The 25398-nt window shown below is 38.9% G+C and overlaps 2 protein-coding genes across 3 annotated transcripts; both read right to left on the bottom strand.

Annotated features, from left to right (window-relative positions):
• Positions 1-617: 617 nt before the first annotated feature.
• On the bottom strand, positions 618-8124 carry cmtr2 (cap methyltransferase 2). Of its 2 annotated transcripts, none has more exons than XM_029428608.1 (3): positions 8068-8124; positions 3464-4723; positions 618-2685 (listed from the first exon to the last, which is right to left on the bottom strand). In XM_029428608.1, the coding sequence occupies exons 2-3, from the start codon at positions 4712-4714 to the stop codon at positions 1630-1632; spliced, it is 2307 nt and encodes a 768-aa protein (XP_029284468.1). In that variant the 5' UTR covers positions 4715-4723; positions 8068-8124; the 3' UTR covers positions 618-1629. The 2 variants fall into 2 exon arrangements, with proteins under 2 accessions (XP_029284468.1, XP_029284469.1); XM_029428609.1 differs by lacking the exon at positions 8068-8124 and adding an exon at positions 7751-8050.
• Positions 8125-16041: 7917 nt separating this feature from the next.
• On the bottom strand, positions 16042-22318 carry slc38a8b (solute carrier family 38 member 8b). Its single transcript, XM_029426942.1, has 10 exons — positions 22130-22318; positions 20476-20674; positions 19543-19699; positions 19354-19458; positions 19171-19228; positions 18798-18912; positions 18565-18712; positions 17681-17883; positions 17445-17496; positions 16042-16297 (listed from the first exon to the last, which is right to left on the bottom strand). Exons 1-10 carry the CDS (start codon positions 22316-22318, stop codon positions 16195-16197), a joined length of 1329 nt encoding a protein of 442 aa, XP_029282802.1. The 3' UTR covers positions 16042-16194.
• Positions 22319-25398: the final 3080 nt, after the last annotated feature.

Here is a 25398-nt window from a genome sequence, read left to right as displayed (position 1 = left end):
CGTTTCGTTTTCTAGTGTGTAATGAGCGTTACAGCCGAATGTAGAAATGATAAGTTTCGTATCTGAAGATATCAAGATTTCAATTGTGTTAAACTGGAAATGACTAAATCACAAGATATCTTCTTACATAATTACTGAATTTCTTCTGAATAATCAGAATTCAGCCATAAACTGAAATATGAACCATTCATCACATCAGTGCTAAATTTGACGTTGTGTTTATTTCAGAGAAAGAAAATTAATCATTCTGAATGTTTCAAAAACATTTAATCAACGGGAGGTTTTGCACGTTCTCACGGTAGGAAGATGTTGAGACGTTTCATCCGTCTCTGTGAACAGAAAACTAGGACTTCAGGTTATTTGTGCACATTTTTATTATTTTTATTAAAAATTTAACTCAGTTACCATGTCCTGATAGTATGAACCAGAAACTAAAAATAATTTCTTTGCTCAACAGCTCCTTCATTAGTAGCTCATGCAGTATTAAACACTTTAGTGCAGGCAGGCTGTCCTTTAATTTGTGGATATAAGCTTTTCTCACTGGACACAAAAGAGAGGGATTAATTGTTTAACAGAAAGTCGCTTATAGGCTGCAAAAGACAAAAAGATCCACAACGTCCTTCGATGAAACAATGTTTAATAAAAAACACAACAGGCACTCCCGGCTCTTTGTGACGTGGATTTCAACACAACCATCTGTGACTGACAGGAGGTTTGGTGCCGAGGGTTGGACTATTGTTTATTCAACCTTCATAAAATCCTCAGTGAATTCAGTCACGGATGAGTTCTGATGATCAAGTGCTGAAAGTAATTTGCATTTTCATGCACTGCAAATTTGCATCATGAGACAATGTTGTTCTCGCCTGCAGGTTGTAAGAAGCTTTGCAGCAAGCCTGCATTTTGTTGGAACCGATATAATAAAGATCTTTGAGACTTTACTGGTGAAGTGAAGGTTTACCTCGTTTAACATCGCAGGTTGGACTTCCGCATTAAATCCCAACTGACACAATGGTGTGGTAGATATTATCGGCTGATTTTATCTTAACAAAGATATATCAGCCTATATGTACTTCAGGAAAAGTGTCACCTTTACACAGTTTGAGAGGCTTTATGAAACAAATTACCATGAATACATTTAGTCAAATATAAAAACGAACCAACAATTTGTAAAAGTATTAAAACCCAACATTATAAAATGTTATTGCATCATTAATTTTAATGACATTAGAGACATTTCATTTAAAAAAAGGTCAGTAGGTAGACTTTTGTGGCTGCAGGGGAGCTGTGTGAAATCTAATAAATTGCCTTAAGTGATGTTACTTGAGTCAGCATCTGTTCGGGCTGGTTTTGACTCAGAAGAAGTGCACGGAGTAAAAAGAAAAAAGAAGTGATTTCTCTGGTTTTGTGCATCGATTTTGATCCTCTCTTTAAAACCGACTATTGTGAGTCTGCCAATGCTATAGCAGTGCAATGCTTAATCAGTGGAGTACTCTTTTAATCGGCATAGTGATTCAGTGACTAAGTGCTGGAGGCTCATGTAGTTGAACAGTCTGCTGATTCAACGAGAATAAAACAGACATAATGAGACAGCTTCTGAAGCGATAGATAGTCACAGCTCAGTAGACTGCACTATGATTGCATGAGCAAATGCAGCTTCTGTTGGATGATTTCAGCGTTCATGGTCCGCAGGAAGTCAGTCAGTCCTCCTGTGAGCAGTTCCTCCATGGGAACAAACTGCAGCACCTGACTGTCACACCCAGACGGCAGATCTTTATCTGAGTCCTCCCCTCCTCTCAACAACTGACCCATGCAGTTGTGGACGTCAGTGAGAATCGGGAGTATTCGTGCAGCAGCTTCAGGGCAGAAGCCATTGCACACAAGCACTGTCCCGACAAAACCAGAGGGGGGAGGACACCTGAATGTGACCGAGCGAAAACACACTTGAAGGCAGAGCACAACAGCTGCAGTGACACGGGTGAGGGCAGAAAACAGAGGCAGCAGCAGGGCATCCCAGGAGTTCAGGGTCTCCAGGGAAAACACAACACAAGCTAAGAGCTGCTGCTGGTACAGCGGCTCCCCATCGTGCAACGCCATGCGGTCTCTTTGAGGAACTGAAGGCTCTGCAGAAAATGTTAACAGTAAATCCCCCAGTTTGCTTTCACATGCACCACACACTGAGGGACTGCCAAACACAAGACACTGTCTCTGCTTTCTGTTCCCATCACTATCGGCTGTGAAGACACAAAGCCCTGCAACATCGGACAAGATGGAGGCCATGCAAGCCGCATGGCAAGAGTCACAGCAGGGTGCACGAGTCCAGTCTACTGCCGTGTCCATCAGGGCTTCATTCAAGTGGTTTAACAACGCCCCTTCACAGAACGGAGAGCTTCTAACTGCTGGCAGTGCAGCCCCAGCGATAACGTACCATGAATCCACGTGACACTCGGACAGGGGTCCTTCCAGCACGCAGCCAGTCCCACCGGCCTCAGCGCAGTGTTTCTGTATCGAGGTGGCATAGCAACCCCTCTCGATGCGTTCCCTCCAGCTCATGGTCTGCATTTCCCTCCGCTCGTTGAAGGAGCCTGTTTGCTGCTTCTGTCCCAGAGGTCGGCCCGCTGAGACGCTGTAGCAGGCGGGACTCACCGTGTTACGAGAGATCCATCGACTCCTTTGAAGGAAGGTCACCTACACACACACAGAGACACTTGATCATGTTACATTTTAGACTTCTTGAAAGCACCTACTGCTTTCAATGCCCTTGTCAAGTTACTAGTACATTATACTTCTAATACCGTATGAACCAAGCAATCACTATCTATTATGTACCAATTGAAGGCCAATACGTTTTTAATCTGGAGGTGTTATATCTGCTGCAGAGCTGAAAAGACACACTGGTGTACCAGCAAAAAGTGCAGAACATCTGGTCTGTTCAGGTCTTATTCTCTTTGGGTCTGGGTTCAGTTGCAAACTAGGGCTGAACGTGTGAAAAATATGTAATTGCGATTCTTTTTGACTGAAATTGCAATTGAGATATAATTCACGATATTAGGCAGAATGATCATCTTTGCATTATTATTCTCATTTTCATTGAAAAATATATTGAAATGATCATGATGTGATATTTTGCAGGGATCTGTACTAAACAAAATATTTGTTTTCTTAAGTCTGTATAATACGATGTGTAGGCCGGGACATTATTGCAGCGATTTGGATATTGCGCTAGTCCATATTGCGATTAATTGTTTGATCGTTCAGCCCATCAAGACTCTTCGAACATTTAACATTCATTAACAAATGGGCAAATTCCATCTGCTGATTAAGACCATGTGATATGAAAGTTCTGGAGCAGCTACTAATAGACCTCGAGGTGAAATCATTTCGTCAGCTGCTTTTTGAAAAGGTCAGAAATCAACTATGATCTCAGTTACATGACAGGTTCCCATAGTCTCTACGGACATCCTACCTGGAAGCGCTGCAGATATTCCTGAGCCGTGCAGTCCCTAATGTAGTCGAGCCGCTGCCTCTGCTCGCTGCTCAGTCCTTCAAACAGTCGCAGGTTTTCTGTGATCGTATCCACCTGCAGAGTGGTGAAATACAAGCACACTTCTTCATGCTGCTTCAGAAACGACTCTGGGACAAGAGAGTTTGGGAGAAGTGTCTCTCTGTCAGCCAGATGTGGTCCGTAGTTACGGATCAGTTTGGAGAGCAGAGGCCTCACACCTTCCTTGCCTTCATAGTTCAGACACACAATATAAACCTCAGAGTTGCCCGACTTGCTGGTGGCAGGTTTGAAGACGTTGATGGAGCGGAAACAGCAGTTCAGCAGGTAAAGAAGGCAAACGGACGAGTGCTCATAAAGGGTGAACATCTTCAGCACAAAGGAGCCCCCAGGGCTCAGGAGCAGCAGTGCAGCTGTGACCTCGCAGTAATGCAGTGACGCCACCAGCGCCTCCTGCTCGTCTGGCTTCTCCTGACAGTCAAAACTACCATCTGCTGTCACCACATCGACTCTACGCATGTTAGCCACAAACGCCTGCAGCTCCAGCAAATGCTTCTGGATCATGATGTTGCCTGTGTTGTCAGAGCCGAAGAACCACCAGGGCAGTGTGTTCGCAATTAACCGATCGTCTGTGATCGTCGTGCTGCCCCCATTAGCCTCGTGGTAAGGGTTGAGAGTGTTGGCGGCCCAGCTCCAGTCACAGTAGCGTGTGGACTCGCTGGTTTTGATGAAGTGGTTCAGAGCGGTTATAAAAGCCCCTGGAGCTTCACAGAGGTGGACCGTGTTGAGCTCTCCGTTTTGAAGAGCTTCCTCTGGAAGAAGATTAAAGCTTCCCAGGATCTCAGAGAACTTGCACCAGGCCTGAGTGCAGATCTCCGCATTGCATGCAGAACGTACGGCGGCGATGACCTTCCCGGCTCGATTGGTGGAGTTGGTGTGCTGATGCCAGACATGGACGTTCTTGTCGCTGAGCTGGTTCTTTACATCGTTCAGCGATGCCTTCAGGGCCTGCAGGCGGCAGTGCTGCTCTGCAGATTGTCTGAGGGCAACGTTTGGGTCGGGGATGCACCACTCCCCGTTGGAAGGTTTCACATATGTTCTAACTTTACTAAAAAGACCTTGAATCTCAGTCAGTGTTTCAGGGTCAAACGCCACCATCTTGTTGAAATGCTGCAACTTGGCGACTTTCCTCCGAGTCCCATTGCCTGAGTTCATCCTCCACACCTGTTGAAGTAGAACAAGTTTAAGGCTGAAACAAGTGCTTGATAACTAAACACACACACACACACACACACACACACACACACACACACACACACACACACACACACACACACACACACACACACACACACACACACACACACACACACACACACACACACACACACACACACACACACACACACACACACACAATCCCAAAACAATTATCTTCATCGGTTTAGAGAGTTTTGTAATTGCATGTTGCCGTTGGACATCACGCAACCAAAAGAGAAAGTCAGTGAGAGTGTATGGAGTAATGACTGTGGATATCGCTCATGTAGTGGGTTTGGTGCCCATATGATTAGATCAGTTTGGATGACTCGTGTAGCCCCAGCCCACAGCAGCAGCGCTGCGGAGGACAGAGGACAGAAGAAGCGCACAGGGAGCAATATGCCTGAATAATAATGAACGAATATCAATTAGGACACACCATTACAGTTCGATTAGTTAAAATACCTTTAAAAGAGTGGTCCATAAGACGTTTACCTTCTTTTTTTTTTTAAGTAATTTGAAATAAATGTATTGAATTTTTTTGCGTTTCTCTAAAACAGAATATAATATTTCACTTAAATGCACTAAAAGTATTTCTTATCCGATAACTCACGATAATTTAATCGATGCAATAATCAGTAGAATACTCGATAATAATTATAATAATAATGATAATAATAATTGATAGCTGCAGCCCGAGAGGAGATAGAAATGCCCGGGTTACAAACTGCATCATGGACTTTGTGTTTCGATGTAATCCGACAGATTGGTCAGTGTTCATGTGAACTGCTTACAGGTGGAGTCAATCTTATGAACAGCAAACAGAACATTTCACAGTGAATTACACCGATAAGCTTTCATTCTTTTCTACACGCATGAGTGGTGTTGAATTACTCATGTCCACTCATTATTATGTGGCGCCCTCGGGCAACAGGGCGGACTGCAAATACTGGTGATTACCTCGCCAGGCCACAGCTTCACCCAGAATAACACAATATTTTCTACATCACTACTCTTTGAAAGAAAATGTTTTGCATAATTTATCAACATTTTTCATGACTACATGGACGACCCAAGTTAGATTGAAGATTTTGTTGCTGTACTGTGAACTTTCCATAAGGTAAGAAAACAGCCGCAGTTTTCAGTATTAGAGCTTCTAAATTATTTCTTTATCTTAAAAAAGGAACACTAATTATAAGGCTGCAACTAACAAATAATTTCATTATCAATTAATCTGCCAATCATTTTCGATTTTCATATTAAATCGAGACTGTTTGGTCTATAAAATTTCAGAAAATAGACAAAAATGTGTCTTCTCCTTCTCAAAGTCCAAGGTCAGTTTAAATATCTTGTTTTGTCAGCAGGAAATCTTCATATTTTCTGCCATTTTCACATGAAAAAATGACTCGAACGACTAATCGATTGAGTCGAAAAGTTATATTAGTCGACTAATCATTGCAGCTCTACTTAATTCTTTTAGTTCTTGAAAGAAATTTGGAGATTTCTGGTTTTGCGAGACACTACAGCAACGTTGTGTTTGTTTACCAGCAGAGTGGTCTTCAGGTCAGTCTGTGATGGTAAGGCCTTTTACTCGACCATCGTGTGCCCCAAAATAGATTTTTAACAAATCATGTAATTATGGAGCAATTTCTTATTCATGACATAAAAATAATTTACAGTCATAATCAAATTAACCCCAGAGCTGCTCATGATTTAGATGACAGCACTGGCAGGAGAACATATTTCTGGGTAATTTCTTGATTAGTCTGCAGTGACTCATGAATCATAATGTTAGGCGCCGCTTGTGTGTATGAAAGTTATCTGATTCGTGCTGCGTATGATCAGCTGCTGTTCACATAAAGTAGAAAAACACAGCCTGATGTTATCGTTGTATCCATAAATGACAATTAAGAAGGTGATAAAGAGACTTGAGATAAGTTATACATTTAGTGATACTTAATTAGGTCTGAATTTATCATCTCAGATATGCTGCAAGATAACAAAGAATCTTTGAGCTGTAGCAGCAACTGTAGTAAATACAAGCTCATAGTAAAGAAAAACATAACAACATATAAAACAATAGTGAAATGTAAGTGTTTATCCTCCTCAGTCACAGGATTGTTCTGTATTTCAGCTAAACAAATTAATATAACTTTCCAAAAACGGACAGATTTTGAGACTTTACAGAAATGAGAACTGTCGAATGGTCATTTTGTTTCAACATAGAATCAAAATAAATTCCTAATATTCCTAATCCTATGACGTTTACAAATAATCTATTTTACTGCGCAGTCTGTATTCAAAACCTGCTCACTAAATCTGAAACATAATTGATAAAGCGAGTTAGTTAATGATGAGCTGTACAGCTACATTAATGCAAACATCCTAAGTTTCAAGTTCTTTATTATCATATGCAAATACAATTACAGTGAAGCAGTCATTGGCAATTAACTCCAACAATGAATTTAAAAAAAGATAATCACCATGAAACTCTAAGGCATAACATAGTGCAAGTTAAAATATAGGGTTAAAGTATAAAAATAAATATAAAATAAAGTAATAAATAAATGTGTGGTAGACAGGCTATAAATGAATACACTGGTAGTGAACAGGAATGTAGTAGCCTAAATGTATATGCAGAATAAGAAGTAATATAATATAATATAATAGATATTCCTGAATTGTACTATTGCACCATTATGTTCTTGCACTATTGTCTAATATTACGGTATATTGTATGTTGCATTGTTGGAGGAGCCTGGGATTCAAGATTTTCATTATCAACAACTACGTTGTAGCTGTTGTGCATATAACAATAAAGCCTTTGAATCTTTAATCTTTAGATGTAAACAGGAATGTAGTAAATGTATATATGCACAATGAGAAGTAATATATAATCAGAGGTGTTATCAGTTAGGTGTAAACTAAACAGAAAGTGAAGTGTATATAAAGGTAAAGGGACAGTAGCCTGTAATGGTAAAATGCCATAATGACCTGTGGTATGAAGCTGTCCCTGAGCCTGGTGCTGCGGTACAGTTTGCCTTAATGTAGCTGCATGTTTTGTGAAGAGACTCCATTAGGACAAATGTTTTCTGAACACAAAAGTTTAGCTGAAGCTGCAACTGAACGACACGCTTCCTGCAGGGGCAGTGCTGCTCATGGCCGAGTATTGTCTCCTAACACCCGCAGTCAGAGACTTTTCTCACGCAGTGCAGCGACTAAAGTCTCTCATTGGTAAATCTCCACAGTCTGAGCAGCTGGCTGTCGATAAGAGAGACATAGCAACCTGAAAACACTGAACACAAACTCACCAGATGGAAGCTGCTGTCAGGGAACGGAACCACGCATTCACGTGACTCAGAACACCACTGCGCATGCGCACTACTGAGAGGGCGGGGCCTCTTTTAAAGGACGTCACAGTTTATATTTGAACAAATTACATTAAAAATAACTATGGATATTAATGTGCTTATTAATTATATGGATCAAAATAATGTGAAACAATTGAAATTGAAGGTTCGTGTTACATTCATGCTTTTTATTTATCCTTTTACAGTATCATATCATTATATGAGTTTATATTAGCATTCATGATCACCGGTATCATTTGAAGCAGAATTTACATTAATAATGAAAAAAGAAATATATCTATACATATTTGGACATCATAAAATAAAATAAAAAATACTTTTATTGTTATGCACGCATGCACCAATACATGTATACTCATACATACACATTTACAAATACAACCATTCACTTACTATGCATACTTTCTTTTTAAATGCTATAAAACAACAAAATACAACACAAATACAGTAAAAAAGAGAGGGCAAACTAAAGTTAGTATTAGCAGAGGTGGAAGAAGTACTTAGATATTGTAGTTAATTAAAAGTAGAAAAGCCGCAGTATAAAAATACTTGGTTACAAGTAAAAGTCATGCATTCAAAATTGTACTTATAAATATAAATACTGTCCATGTTTGGACAGATCAAGATTTATGAGTATTGGTGGATCTGTGACTTAGTTCAAAAATAAACATCATAAATTGTAAGAAGGTGAAATAACAGAACTAATATATGTTGTATACAAGATGCTATTTAATTATTCTATTATTTGAAATCCAAAATCAAAGATTTTTCCAATCGGAAATAAATCAAATCAAATCAAATTTATTTGTATAGCCCAATATCACAAATTATACATTTGTTTCAGTGTGCTTTACAGACTGTACAGGTTACGACACCCTCTGTCCTTAGACCCTCGCATCGCACAAGGAAAAACTTCCTAAAAGAAACCCCATAATAAAAGGGGGAACAATGGAAGAAACTCAGGGAGAGCAACTGAGGAGGGATCCCTCTCCCAGGACGGACAGACGTGCAATAGATGTCGTGTGTACAGGATAAACAACATAGTACAAATACAACATTTGACAGAAATGATGTTGTGTTGAAAAAAGAGAAAGTTTGGATGAATCCAGGAAAATGTCAAAAAGGCTTCCCGGTGTCCAGCAGGACCAGGTCAGCAGGCGCAGCCACGATTCATGATCCTGACGTAAACTTTATCAGTGGCAACCTGCCACATGAAACACACAGAAACTCCGGGCATGATGAGTTAGTAACATACATTTACATAAATGCATACAGATAGAGAGGGAGAGCAGGGAGGTGTCCCCCGGCAGTCTAAGCCTAGTAGTTGGTTTATAAGGTACTAGGAGATATTTAAGATATGCTGGAGCCTGACCATTAATTGCTTTGTAAGTCAGGAGAAGGATTTTGAATTCTATTCTGTATTTTACCAGGAGCCAGTGCAGTGCAGCTAATACAGGAGTAATATGATCCCGTTTCCTTGTTCTTGTCAATGCACGTGCCGCTGCATTTTGGATCAACTGAAGAGTCTTAAGGCATTTTTGGGACAACCTGATAACAATGAGTTGCAGTAATCCAGCCTTGAAGTAACAAATGCATGGTCTAGTTTTTCTGCATCATTTTGAGACAGGATGCATCTTATTTTTGCAATGTTACGTAGATGAAAGAAGGCAGTCCTTGAGATTTGTTTTATGTGGGAGTTAAAAGACAGATCTTGATCAAAGATGATGCCAAGATTCCTTACAGTGGTGCTGGAGGCCAAGTTAATGCCATCCAGAGTTACTATGTCATTAGAAAATGCGTTTCGGAGGCGTTTAGGGCCAAGTATAATAACTTCAGTTTTGTCTGTGTTTAACATCAAGAAGTTGCTAGACATCCAAATCTTTCAGGTAACAGGTAGCCTGAAGCTACGATTTCAAAACAATAAACCCAATTTATTATTATCTTGTGAAATCTTAAACAGAATTCAAGATTTTATTTGGTGTTATCCACTGTTTTTACTTTTTGAAGATTTATTAGCATTGGTTATAACTCTGCAGACTTCATTCTGATTCAACATGAACATGACTTAATGCTCCATGATTCTTATAATATGGCCATTTGGGATTTTTCTAAGAAAATGACAATACCAAAATAAGAGAATGACTAAACATAAAGTGATGTGTTGAGGTATTTTCCTTTTTATAGAGCAATTCAGAAGAGTTTGAGTCTCTGGCTGTTGAATACACTGTATGATCCTCTATTCTACTGGATTTGCTTGAGTGAACTGATCTGTTATGATGTTATATAATTATTTAAAAAATGACTTGCATGGCATTTTTTAATGGGTTTTACAAACTTTTTGTGTCTCTGCATTCACTTTTCTCCCCATTCAATATACTTCACATATATCACATATACTGCTCATGAAAAGGTAATTGAGACTTTAATAAGAAATACAGTAAGTAAGTTACTTTGGACAAAAAGCATCAGCTAAATGAACTGTAATAATAATAATAATAATAATGTGACTAAGTAAAAACAGGACACTCACAGAGGGAGTCTCATACATAAATAATGGACCTTTGGGATATCCCAGGTGCAATAGGATTCCCAAAAATGGTGGGTGTAAACATTTTGTCTCCCGATTTAATGCTATAACAGTGACACCTCTTGTTTTATTAATGTGTGAGTTGTGGAGTTCTCTTTCTATTTATATCTTAATGCTCCTACAGTTCTGTCCAAATGCAGGCAGAGGATGGCAGTCAGTGTCTGGAGAGGATCAGAGAGAAGGAATATCTTCTTTTGGAAATACTAAAAGCCTATAAAATTAAAATTAAAAGAGATTAAAAGCCTAAAAATACAAATAATAAGGGTTTGTCCTGAAGTTTTGTGAAGGCAAAGAAAGCAAACCAAACGTGTGTTTGCATGCTAACTGCTAAACAGGATTGAAAGTATCTACATTTCTACGGCTCTATCAACCAGTGCTAACCTATTTTAAGTAGTCTATGAATCTAACTATGATTTTTTTAAGGTGGTTGTATTAGGTACTTATCGATAGTCAGTGTATAAATGACAGTAGATGGCGGTCGGCACACCTCCAGTTTTAGAAGCAGACTGGAGTACCAGCACAGAAGCAAAACAATGTACTGCTGTGGACGGGGGCACCCAAAAGAAAATCAATTTGTGCGTTTCAATACCCATACCTCCATACTTTATAGTATGCCAGAAAAAGACTTAGTATGTTCCAATACATAGTATATCAAATGCAGAATGTCAAAAACACCAGAATGTCCCACTGCATCCGGTCGCATTTTGCAGTATGCAAGCCAGCATGCTTTTAAGACTATTCTGACGCACAATCCTTTGCACAGCTTAAACATCGCAAGAGGGTCAAAGTTCAAGTCGAAATGTTATGACAAAGTAGTATGTCCCAATGATTCTGCATGCAACACTAGGATTACATACTTTGGAAGGGCAGCTAACGTACTAAATAAAAGTAAAAGAAGAAGTATGTGATTTGGAACGCCGCCAATGTCAGTTGAAATGTAAGCTACATTTGAAATACTTTACCGCATTAACTTGCCGTCAGACAGAACTGAAATGTTTGTATCTGTATATATTAGCGTGTTTGTGTTTTTTTGGACTTCGGTTACTTCACCAAGGTCACACAAAACACAAACAAACTAACCGATCAAGGCAGCGTTAGACCAGCAACTTCTGTGTTCTGCGAAGTAAAATGACTGTTTTTGTTCTGGTGTTTTTGAAGAGAGCATAGATAACGGCTTCAGTTCGGTTTTGTAAAGGGCTGTCTGACAGCAAGTAAAGGGGTGAAAATATTCTAAATATAATGTAAGCTACTCTCAAATTGGTATTGTTTTTATCAGGAGGCTAAAGGATGTTTTGTTGCTGCCCCTGTCCACAGTAGCACATTGCTTTGCTTCTGTGCCGTAACGCCTGTCTGTTTCTCCAAACGTCATGGATAACAACCTCATACAACCCCACTTCCAAATATTCAAACTAACCCTTTAAAATTATTTTGGAAAATCGGTTTATACAATAAATTGCCATATAACATTTTTTTAAATATAAATATGCCCTTAGGAGACAAAAGCTCTGAGTTTACAGTATTAAAATCAAATGCAACAGCATATACAGTATGTCACAATTGATATTAAAGAGGTTGAGATTCAAAGGTCGTGTGTGACTATAAAGAAAATGTAAATGTGCTCTGCAAATGGGAAAGAGAGAGACAGCATCCATACTCGATGTGCTGTATTATTCCTAAAGGGCAGCCACTCTCCCTCCAGCATTCAGCTCACTCAGGTCTCCACAAACAGTCCAACCGTGTGACTCGACCAGTGACGCTATCCTTTCAAAGTGTGATGATATTTTTTGACAGGAGGCATTTTTTAACCAGAAAGATGTAAATGCTGCGGTCATCACTTCACTATGGTGCTGTAGTTGGATGAAGAGATAAAGGAAGTGGGCGAATGACGCCCATCTGCACACGACAGAAAGAATACATTTATGATGCAGTCTTACTGCAGTTTTTTATTCTACATTGTAATTCATAGCTTTAAGTATAAATGCATGAAAGTTCGAATTCTGGAAATTTAATTGGATGTGACCAGATATGAATCAAAACTTTTTTTGTTATTTAAGCAGATTATAAAATAAACTATGTTTTGTCAACATGCAATTTAATATGTTTAATATGTTGTCAGCTAGAGAAGATACTGTTAAAACATTTAAATAATATTGTAGCCAGGAAAGTCATTAGTGCGCTTCCAGTATCATGAATAGGACTTAATGTGATCCTATCTGCAGCACTCACACAAGGTGACAGAAGCCTCTCCTTCACCTAAGCTCAGTGCCACTGCAACGATTATACCGCAGAGTTTGGCCCGGAGGTCAAAGCTCTGCTGTCACCACTTCAATAAAGACCTGCGCAGCAAAGTGATGGACGCATGTTATCTCCATGGTGATGATTTCAACCAGCTGGGCATAACCTTGATGCATAGAAATCAAGGTCATACACAATACATGCACACAACCATGCCATACATACAGTACGTTGTTAGACGCACACACCGTGATACAGTAACGTCTCTCTTTTGATTTGATCATAAAACTGCCAGTTATCTGCAAATTAACCAGGAGCTAAATAGCTTTTTACCCCCATTCAGAACACAAAAGGCATTCAGATTTCAATCAGTGTGACAGTGACTGTGAGAGAAACCACACACACACACACACACACACACACACACACACACACACACACACACACACACACACACACACACACACACACACACACACACAGTAACAGGATCATTTAAGAATTTTGCTGACGCTCTTATCAGAAACAATTAACATTTAAAAGGAACAAATTGCCATTTCATTAATTAGGACTGCGAGAAACCTACATTAAAAGTAATCTTTCAATAACAAAGTAGCTACAGGGGACAACATAATAATGAGGACTAGCAATTATTTTTCACGGGCCGAGGAAAATGAAAAGATAATCTAATACAGAGAATAATAGCTGATTTTAAATCATGCTTGTGGATACGGCTTTAGAGATGACAGTGTTGGTCGGTCGTTCGGTCCACCACTTTGATTCAGACTGAAATATCTCAACAATTATTAGATTGATGGAAATTAAATTTAGTTAACGTCCATGTTCCCTGCAAGCCGAATTATAATAACTGACTGACTTTTCCTTTAGCGCCATCATCAGGTCAAATTGACTAATGACTCGGGCTGCAACTAACGATTAATTTCATTATTGATTAAACTGCAGATCATTTTCTTGTTAAATTGTTTTGTCTGAAAAATGTCAGAAAATATGGAAAAATGTCAATCCCAGTTTCTTTAAATGTCTTGTTTTGTCAGTCCAACAACTAAAGCCATTTAGTTTAATATGATATAAAACAGAGAAAAGCAGGAAATCTCCATATTTGAGAGGCTAAAAACAGCATTTCCTCTTTGTTTTGCATGAAAAATTACTTAAACAATTAATTAATTATCAAAATAGTTTGCTAGTTTCCTGTTGATTTATCAACATTTCCATCATCATCAATTGTACTTTGCATTTAGTATTAATAAGTAAATTACATTTAGCTGACAGCTTTTATTCACAGTGACTTACAACAGGTGCAATGTTAAGCTAGCATGGCTGAAGACTCTTTTGCTTTCTTATTTATTAGTTTGAAACAAAGCGCTGTTGTGAAGTCATAACTGAGATAGGTAGGTCATATTCTCCATTTCTGGAGAGAACAGTAAACTCTTGGTACAGTCGCTGCATGTTAGTCATATTTCCCAGGACTGCTGAGTTGCCTTCACAATCTGTGTGCCTAACAGAGAGTTGACAGAGGGTGCAGCTGCAGGATTCAAGAAGGAGTTTGTGTGGATTTCAAGGATTTCTTTTCCTGCATTTAGGGGATTTAGTCATTTGGCCAGCAGGTTAAAAAAATAATCCCATGGGCTGAACACAAGTAGAGTATCACAGTTAGAGGTTTTCCCTTAAGAACATTAACACTGCATGGGATGTCAAAAACCCAGCCGAAGTGTCTAAAAACAGCTGCTGTGTGTTTCCAGATGGTTTATTTTTGAATTAAGTTCCTATTCTGTGTGTGTTCAGAAAGATAAGTATGTGAAGTTAGCATGGCTGCTTTTAAGCAGACCCCTCCAGGCACAGATGCAGCGCCCGTTTTCTGGATTTACTGTAAATCATTACGCACTCATACACTAGCACACATCTGTGAGCAAGTGCGTGCTCATGGGCAGCCTGCCATAACTCCTTAAAGCTTGAAGTCAATAAACAATAAACAGTGATTTTCAGCATACCTCAGCCATCAATCTGTGCTCAATGAAAGCTACAGATTGATATCACTCATATAATTCAGGCCATGTGGAGGTCAGTGGAGAGAGAGAGAGAATGGGAATATGCAGAGGAAGGATAAGAATCATGTAGTTGAAAGAAAATAAATCTTAATAATATTGACTCATGATATTATCTGGTAGATGTAAACAAGTATTCCAAGGACATAAAACATTAACACAGAATATTGTTGATATAAATGTGGCACTCGTTTGTCAAAAATGATTCCCGGTACCATAATAACAATGATAAGAACGAGGTTTTCTCTTATCTGTGTTTCCAATATGCAGTTCCACACATAGAGTATATGAAGAGTGACTATGCAGATACATAAACAATGCGTCAGTAGTCCAATACTGCCCCCTGGCTGGATTGTGTAAGTACAAACGAAGACTCAAAGAGACACTTTGATTTCTCATTTAATATACTACAAGTATATTATCGGCTTACCAAATAAAATAATAAAAGAGATGCACATACTTTACAATTAAATATCTAAATTATTCCCTTTGAAATTATATAATTGTCCATTAACAATCCAATTCAATCCAATATGTATGCATCACACACACAGAAATATTAAATTCTCTCATAGTAAATATATTTTATATCCAGGTTTTGGAAGACCTTGATAAGGATCGTATATACAATTAAAGACCACTTTTACAAATGTAACTTTCAGTTGTACAAAAAACGCAGTGAAATCATGTGTTAGAGCAGGGGTGTCAAACATGTGGCTCGTGGGCCAAAACCGGTCCGCCAGTGGGTCCAATCCGGCCCGCGGGATGATTTTGCAAAATGTAAAAATGTGTTGTTTTGATCATAAAGTAAAATACTGTTTCAGATACCCGTGACAAAATGGTTTGTGTTTTTGTAGATACACTGATCTGTAAGTTGTAATGCACATGTGTAAATGATAAACTGATGCTTAATATTCTTAAGAAATTTCAGTTTATAATGTTTTGTAAAAAGATAGTTCATTAAATGTGAACATTTTCAGAATGTACTTTTTTGTACTAAAACGAAGGGACAAATTTGGAGTTGTGGTTATTTATATGTTATTATGCTGTGATGTTACTGGTCCGGCCCACTTGAGATCAAATTGTGCTGTATGTGGCCTCTGAAATAAAACGAGTTTGACACCGCTGTGTTAGAGTGATAGTCGCTGTGATACTGTATTATTGGTCATAATGGTGTAAAAATCAGAATTTTTGGCAAAGCTCCATGACAGCGATGGTTGTGCTCTGTCCAAAGATGAAGGCTCCAACTACGATGGTTATGACTCCCCAAACTGTTAAAATCACCCTGCAAAACAAACAAAATCAGGAACATCAAGAGAAGCAACAGTAAAGATATCTTTTAACAGCAAGTTATTATTATTAACAGCAACAATATGAATCTTCTGCTTAACAGTAATAAACCCTCGTGTTGTCCTCCCGATTGCCAAACACCTTTTGTCCTCTGGGGTCCCAACATCTGTGAGAAAAGGCCCGTTTGTTTTTTGTTGTCTTGACCATTGCTTGACCCCAGAGGACAACAGTTATTAAATTCAATAAAAAAAACATAATTCAATACAATTCCTTAACATTTATGTTAATCGTGAAGATCATAGTATTGAACAACCCATATTATTTTCAGACCATTTGATGAATAAAAAACATATTTTGATGGCAATAGATTTCATTTGGGGTCAGAATAACCCGAGGACAACACAAGGGTTAATAATAGTTTATTATTATTTCCATTATTCAAACATCCTTATGTTATAAACCAATGGAGCAAATATTCTCTGAAATAAATGCTCATAGAGGCCTTAACTGTAAAGTAAAAGTAAAGGACACTTCTCTATCGTTCTTCGGAGACAATGCAGTTCAGACTTTCAAAGAAGGACTTTGTGAATGGTGATGACTGATTGGATTAATAACTTGCTTCACTTTTGTACATGTTACTCTGCAAGACGTGACCTTATTGCCATGTGTGTGTGACCAGCAACATGTTGTTATGAGACCCCCTCTCTGTGCTATCTATTCTTAAGGGTTTCATTTTATGAAAAACTAATTCCTGGAAAGAAATAAGTAACTTGGTACTATTTTGTAGGAATATATGAATTTCCTTTTAAATCCAGGGCGATATTAATTCATTTTCCATAAATTCTGTTTTGTATGTTTACCTATAAACTTATTTTTTGTTCTTGCATGTTCAGCTGAGCCGGCTGTGAAGTGACTAAAAGACTCTTTTGCACTAGCAGTTGGAATTAATTATTCGGACAGTATAAGTTAAACACTGTCTCTGTTTTTGCATTAATTAGTACCAAATTACATCATTCTTTGCAGGAAATTTCTTAGAAAATACAAGGAAATAGTTCAGAAAATGATGGGTCCTGTAAAATAAAGCGTTATCATACTAATCTCATACACATATGAGATTGTAAATAGTGTAAGTCCTCGCTCACCTGACTCTTGGAGACACAGATTCAGTTTGCATTGTGAACACTAAGCAAAGACCTGCAACACACAAACACACACCAAACTTTAATTGTACAGCACCTTCCATACAGTCCAATTTGAAAGTGATTTACAGGAGACTAATAATAAAATCTAACAAATATAAACCACGTAAAAAGCCATACGTTACACATTCTGTCATTACAAACGTAGATACATATTAAAGTTAAGGTTGTTAACATACCAGGAAAAATAAAGATGAAGAAGGCGCTGATTCCTCCGATGACACTGATGACCTCCCCCATGTCGGGGACGAACATGGCGATGAGAAGAGTGACGGTGATCCAGATCACAGTGAGAACAACTCTGCAGCGAGTCTCAAACGAATGAGTGACGATTCCCCAACGACGTCTTTGAACCCGCACCATCAGGTTCAGGATGACAGATCTGTTACACACACACAAACACAAATACACACACACACACACACACACACACACACACACACACACACACACACACACACACACACACACACAAAGACAATATGTTAGGTGTTAAAAGACACATAAAGACACAATACAAAGCAAACCAAAGCCCCTTTCACACACTGCAACCCTGAAATGATCATTACATTACCCGGAGGAGCTGTATGTGAGACAAAAAGGTTTGAATCATTCGGACCAGATATCAAACAGACTTCACTCTGCCTGCTCCTTAGTACTAAGTCTGTGTAATGTGATTGAGCCCTTGTGTAAGACGAAGGGTGAAGAAGAAGGGTCATTTATACGAAAAAGCCGACGAAAATGTCTAACTACAGAGACGACCAGATTTGGGAATTTGGGTTGACACCGCAAACATCAGAAAAATTTAAGAAACAACAAGAGACATGGTTGTTTATGATCAAATTACGAGACGGCCACGTGACTGTGGTGTAATCTGTGTCATGTTGTTTCTCCTGCACGCTTTACCAGGCGCTACCCCTCGCCTAAACCAAACAATATTTCCAGAAAGTGACCAGACAGACAATCTCCTGATGTGGGCTACATGTGTGAAAGGAAACTGCACAATGTGTGGACCTGATTCTCTGGACATTATCTATCTCAACTCAACTCTGGTGTAGCTCACCTTCCCAGAAGAAGAATAATAGGATAGATGGTGATGATTGATATTCCAAAAAGTAGCCTGGAAATGATCATGACCACGTCATTTCCTGGATATGACATCAAAATATCGGAGGCAACCGCTCGGCCAAACGTCATGAAGCCGTACACACCTGGTGATGGAGAGAGAGGATGTGGTGAGCAGCTTTCAGGTAAGCACATAATGCACTGAGGCCGACGCTTCAGAGTTGAACTCACCGGTGAGAGTGTAGATGAGTAAACAGAAAAACATGGAGACCACAGAGATGACCACCCAGTGGAAGAGCTTCTGGTTCTCCATGCTGCTGTAGATGGCAATGCAGGCTTCATGGCACTGCATACACACACACACACACAGATTATTAAGATCCGTTTTGGGGGACGTTTTTCCTACTTACTTATCCAGAGTCATGGCTTCTTTTTTTAACGTTTTTTGTAGGATTTTGAACATTTAGTCATTTAGATCGCATACCTCAATACATGGATACATTTGGGATACATTTAATGACATCTGCTACTAGTGTTCCCAAAATATTAATGTCAAGCATCATGCAGACTACTTTCAGACTTAAAAGCCTGACGTTGATCCTACCTGGAAGCCGAAGCAGATGGTCGGCACGACACTGAACATTGAAGCCCACGAACTCACACTGAAACACACACAAACACACACACACGCACACACACACACACATTTTTACTGATGCACACAAAACAGCTGTATAGAATGAGAAATGAACACACACATGCATCTATTAAAAACAGCGATACTGACCCTTGGCTGTGCTCTGGAGTTATTATAGCAGTGTGGCTCTCCATCAGGTAATATTTGACAATCACTGCCACACACAGATATGTTGCCGCCAGCGTCCCCAACACACTGACATTAGGAGAAAACAGTTAAACCACATAAAAATGTACACTCAGCTGGATGTCTCTCTGATCACAGTTAAGTGTTGTATACCTTGTGTATTTCTGGATGCCGATTTCCTTTGGGATGGACAGGGGTAGGATGATGAGGACACACATGATGAAGAGGGCAAATCGTTGATCGGTGTACCAGTGATACGGCATCTCGCCCTCACTGGACCCAGTCACCGTCTCATATAAAGAAAGAGACACTAGAAGAAGAATAAGCCAAAGTCAAAATTAGTTTTTTATGTTGTTTTAATGGCTTTAACGTTGGTGGATAAACTTACAAAATAATAAAAACATAACATGTATGATTGTGTTTAAAGCACTTTGTCCTCTAGGATATCTCACTACAGTTAAATGCTCCATCTGCACTGTGCTCTGTGCAGAATATCTGATCAAATGGATTTTATTTGGAGGGAGTATGTTTGTAAATCCAATCAAATGCTCTGTTTAAAATTGGAACAGAGCGAAAACATTAAAGGGATTTGAAGCATTTCAGATAGACAACACGACAAAGGGAAAAATGAAAAGAGGGAAGCATTACTGCTCCCAGTCACATATTTTTACCCTAATACAAGCTAGAATGGAAATTAAAGAGCCGGATGATTTGTGGTCTGAGAGAGATTAATTTCTTTGATATGGGAAATGGCTGCTAAATTGATCACAAACTCCTGATAACATGAAAACATTGTGCCACAAAGAAACAAATATATTTATTATGTATGACAGGTGATGGTGTCATAAAAGCTGTTTAGTGCAGACAAATGTTTAGGGACAATGGTTCTAGTTAAGAGTGTTTGACAGTGTTATACAGAATAGGACATTACGTCTGTAATAAACTCGAACCCAGGCTATTGTGGTTTAAGGTCTTAACCCTTAAACCAGAGGATACTTTCTTCACAGAGAGATTGGAAAATAAAATTAGGAGTCTGTAAGCATTGACCAAGTGGTCTGTTGTAAAATAACTTCATTCAGGTCTTACATTTCTCCAGCTGGTCCTGAACCACCACCAGGAAGGCGACACATATCATGAAGAGGTTGAAGCAGAAACAGATTTCACAGAGTTGACCCACAGCTCCTCCACACACCTCCCTCACCACGTCCTGATACGTGTTCTGTCTGCTGACTGATGAGGCATAGCCGAGGATGATCAGACCACTGATGAGGAAGACCAGTGAAACCTGCAGAGCACACACACAAACACACACCATGAGCGGATCATTAGACAATGGGGCTCAGGACACAGGCACGTAAAAAGACCCCCTACTCCTGAAAGGAGACTCATCCGCTCACTCCTCATGATCATGATCCTTCTGTAAGTTTAAATCTTTTCTGTGGCATCTAACTGTATTGTGCTGATATTGGTTGAAAACTAAACCTGAATTTCAGGTCTTGGTTGACACTAGAGATCAAGAGAGGCTTTAGAAATTCCTTCTCGGGGTACAACAAACCATTATTTTCATTATCAATTACTTGCTAGACTAATTTATTAAGACTTTGGTCCATCATTTGTCATCATATTCCAAGTATGTTCTCACTCCCAAACTGTGGAGACATACCTCTTAATTAAAGGAGGAAGTCAGGTGACGTAGTATAAAGAGGGACAAACTCTGCATATGCAGGAGCGCAGGAAGTATGGAACAAACAGGACTTTCACCATGGACACTGCTGTATCCGTCTTGCAGGAAACCAAAAGCCAACGTTGACTGTTTTATCTTATGTCACATTACGTAACGTACTTAAGTTACAATGTAACTTAAGTTGTGTTACAAACCTTCTCATTTAAACCCTAATTTTGTTTGAATTCACAACGTTAAAAACGTGTTAACGTTAATCACGTGTTGAAGCCTATCGGACTACCCTACATGTTGAAAAAAGCGATCCTAACCAAGCGTCCGATTGTGACGAGGTGAACATGTTGCCCAAGCAAACAAGTAAATATTAACATATGCATGTTATGACCTTCGACCCTTGACCTCTTGGGCCCCTGGGCCCATTCTTGGAAAGTCTGAATGTAAATCCCTCCATGGCATGCACACACACACACACACACACACACACACACACACACACACACACACACACTTGTGTTTCATCATTTAGTGGAGACTTACTCTATCTCTAACCATAACCGCTACTTGCCTGAACCTAACAATATATACCATGTATTCAATCTAAAATGTAATGATTTACGTTATGGGAACTTGCATTTTGTCCCCAAAAGGAAAGCAAGTCATAACAATGTGTAGGCTATGTCTAAACGGTTTTTTGTCCCCATACACACACACACTTACACGCACACAAACGCACGCACGCACACACACGCACATTTTTCTACAGTGCAGTGACAGTTCAGGTCCTTACCTACACTAGAAGCTCATTAGAATTCACCTGTGAAAAGGATGAGCCTCTTTCACACTAGGGAGAGACTGAGTTGTGGTGAGTCTGAACATAACAGTCTGCAGGCTAACAGCCAAACTAACCCCCCAAAGCCTCTGAAGCGCAAGATATTTAAAGATACAGGTCAATACAATGGAGGCAATTGAAGTTCCTGATATTCCCGTTAAAGTATTATATGTATTCAGGTTTCTAAGCATGCACTAACATCAGATGGTATACTGTATGTGTTTCCTCACCAGCTCCACACTGAGGGCAGTAGTCACTCCCCCCGCCTTCTGGAAAGCCCAGGGGAAGTTGAGCAGTCCGGCTCCCAGCGCAGACTTCAGCATGATGAACACCGCACCGAACGAGCCGAGCCGCGGCGGGTCAGCGTGAGACGCAGAACGGGCCAGCAGACAGATGCTCTCCCGGGCCAGTTCCTCCATGATCCTGAACGAAGCTCTTAGATTTACAAATGTGAACTGATACTTCTGTCTCTAACTCTTCCAAAGTAGTCCAGGTGTTTGGTTCATCCTTCTGAGTGTCTAAACCTGGTGAGGAGGAAACCATGCGAATATATAGCCTAAACCCACGCGCACACACGACTCACATGGTCTAATTGGACATTTTGACTATTAAACATTTCACTCTGAGGTGAGAAATGTGTCACTAAAGTGAGTATGTTTGCTTATGTTCTCTCTCTCTCTCTCTCTCTCTCTCTCTCTCTCTCTCTCTCTCTCTCTCTCTCTCTCTCTCTCTCTCTCTCTCTCTCTCTCTCTCTCTCTCTTTAGGTTTCTCTGAAGAAGTAGAACCACTGCTTATGTAAATGTAATGTTTTTTTGTTTGTTTTGTATTATTACTTTTGATATATTGTCTCATCAGTCCATACATGTGCTTTGTTCAAAATACAAACTTATTTGTTCATTCAATATAAATAAAACACAACAAAGAACATGTCATAACATATGCCTCAAATCCTAAATATAACATGTGATTTGTTGTATCTTGCAGTATTCAGTTTACCTTCTTTTTATCTCACGGTTCTAATTTCCTAGTTTCATAAAAGCCTTTCTAGGCTTTGCAAACCAGCATCAAATATAAACACTATGATACTTGTATCAGATAGCTGTTTTCAGTTTGTCTATGTAAACTGTATGTCCCTATCAAACAAACCATCAATAACCATTATAAGAACATAATAGTTTAAATAATGTACCATGACAGCATGGCTGGATTAACCTGCAAGGGGGCTCCCCCGTTACTCCCACTCTCAGAACAGTTTGTCCATACTGGAATAGGCTCTTCTATTTCTAGATAACGTTCCTATCTCTAAGGAAGAATGTGAAACGTCTGAACTGACCAGTTGCTGTTTTCCTGAGCAAAATAAAGATATTACACAGATCATCAGAATCAGAATCATTTTAATTGTCATGTAGGTTTTCACCCACAAGGAATTTGCTGTGGTTTAGTTGGCGCATAAATATAGAAAATTAACAATATATACAAAATATAAACAGTAGGGGTAATGTACAACACACAACACAAGGACAGCCGGCTGAGCAGTACGCTAATGTAACGTGTGGAGGGGGGGAGGGAGAGACAGTGTCAGTAAGGGTCTCTGGCCTTGTTGATGAGGCCAACTGCAGAGGGGAAGAAACTGTTCTTATGGCGTGGGATTTTGGTCCCGATGGACCGCAGCCTCCAGCTGGATGGGATTCATTCAGTCATTCTTCATTCTTCATGCAGTGCCATACAGTATGTTGAGACACAAGAGGACTATGCTGTGTCAGTATCAGTCATAATGTAATAAACAAGAAATAAACCTCAATAATGTTTCTGAGTAAACCTTTCTTCAACATTTTCAACAGCTATCTGCCTTCTGATCAAAAATAAAGTTAGTTACATGAGTGTTATTTATAATCACATGAATATAAATGAGTTTACAGTCTGTATAACATAAGACACCCTCTGATTCAGAAAAGCATCTTTCATGGAAAGTTAGTAGAATTAATGTCAGTCGGTCAGCTGCTGGTAATCACCAGAGAGACTGGCTAAATTTTACTTTCCATTTATTTATTCTTTATTTTATATTTATTTATGTATTTACAGATGTAGAGTTGGTATGCAATGCAGCTTACACTGCTGCAACACCAAAGACCCAAGTCATATGGATTTGATAGTACAATCTACTAAACATGTCATTCATAATCCCGGCCATGTTTCATGCTACACGCCATCTGTTAGAGAGCAGAGGGCGTTGGTCAGAATCATGAATATTGTTCTACATCATGACTTCCAGCCGGCAGGAGCAATCTTTCAAAAGAAAATCTGTTTCTGTATTTTGAGCATTTCAACAGCAGTGCGCAGAATGTGAGGGCTTTCGTGCCCTCAAAAGATTTCATGGTGGAGTTACAGATTTTATCAAGTATAATGCAGGACAAAGAGAGATTAGAGTGAGCAGAAGTGTTCTGGGGACAGTTCAAAGACTCAGATATTTTATCCTTCAGGCATGAGCAGTTTTTTCTGTTGATTTCTCTTTTTAAAAAGCCATATACATTTTTAATGAATGATGATCACCATTATATTTTGTTATTAAAGGATATTAAAGTGATGGAACAATCGAAAAGAAGATTTAATAAAGAATATAGGACCAGACTGTTTTGCAGGCCAAATACAATAATGTAGAAAAACAACAATATTATAATTTCTTCAAATTAAAATTATAATTATTTATTCTGATAGTCTGATCAATATTTACTTATCTTAATTAGTTGGTTGTCTTTGATTATAATAATAATAATAATAATAATAATAATAATAATAATAATAATAATGATAATAGATAATAATAATAATAATAATAATAATGATTATTATTATTATTATTATTATTATTATTATTATTATTATTATTATTATTATTATTATCTTTTTGTTAAATGTAGAAAAATGAACTGTACACTGTGGGAGCCCATAACGGACTGTGAAAATAGACATAACTGATGTGTACAGTGGCACACTGCCTTCAGATTCATAATCAAATGTGTTCATATTTCATATGTAAAAAATAAATCCTGTTCAATATATTTCTGAAAGCTCTGACTGAGTCAGACAGCAGCAGATTTGAATCCTCTGTCCATGGTGACCTGCCACGTTTTGTCATCATGACCAAATCGGGGTTATAATCTGGCTTTTAAACGTTGTAGTCGGTTAGCAAATAAATTGACAAAACCAGACACTTTTTGACACGCAGTCTAACTACAGATTTAAAAATATATATAATCGGGTATGCCGTGCAAGTCGTGTGCAAACTGCAACTGGAACAATAAGCCTGAAGCTGGGAAGTGTATGAAGCAGCATTATTTAAATCAGCCATTACACCTGTGAACTTTGGGTTACAGAGGTTGCACGGTGGTATAATCAGTGTAACACGGGAATCTTTAAGCAGAATATAAAGCAGGACGTACACCTAAGGTTTCAGTGACCGCTGCAATAGCTTCTTAAATTCAGCATACTGCAGTAATAA

This window comes from Cottoperca gobio, chromosome 3, assembly GCF_900634415.1.
Source record: "Cottoperca gobio chromosome 3, fCotGob3.1, whole genome shotgun sequence".
Lineage (NCBI taxonomy): Eukaryota > Metazoa > Chordata > Actinopteri > Perciformes > Bovichtidae > Cottoperca > Cottoperca gobio.
The sequence above is the reverse complement of the archived record's forward strand: the minus strand, read 5'-3'. Positions and strand labels throughout refer to the sequence as shown.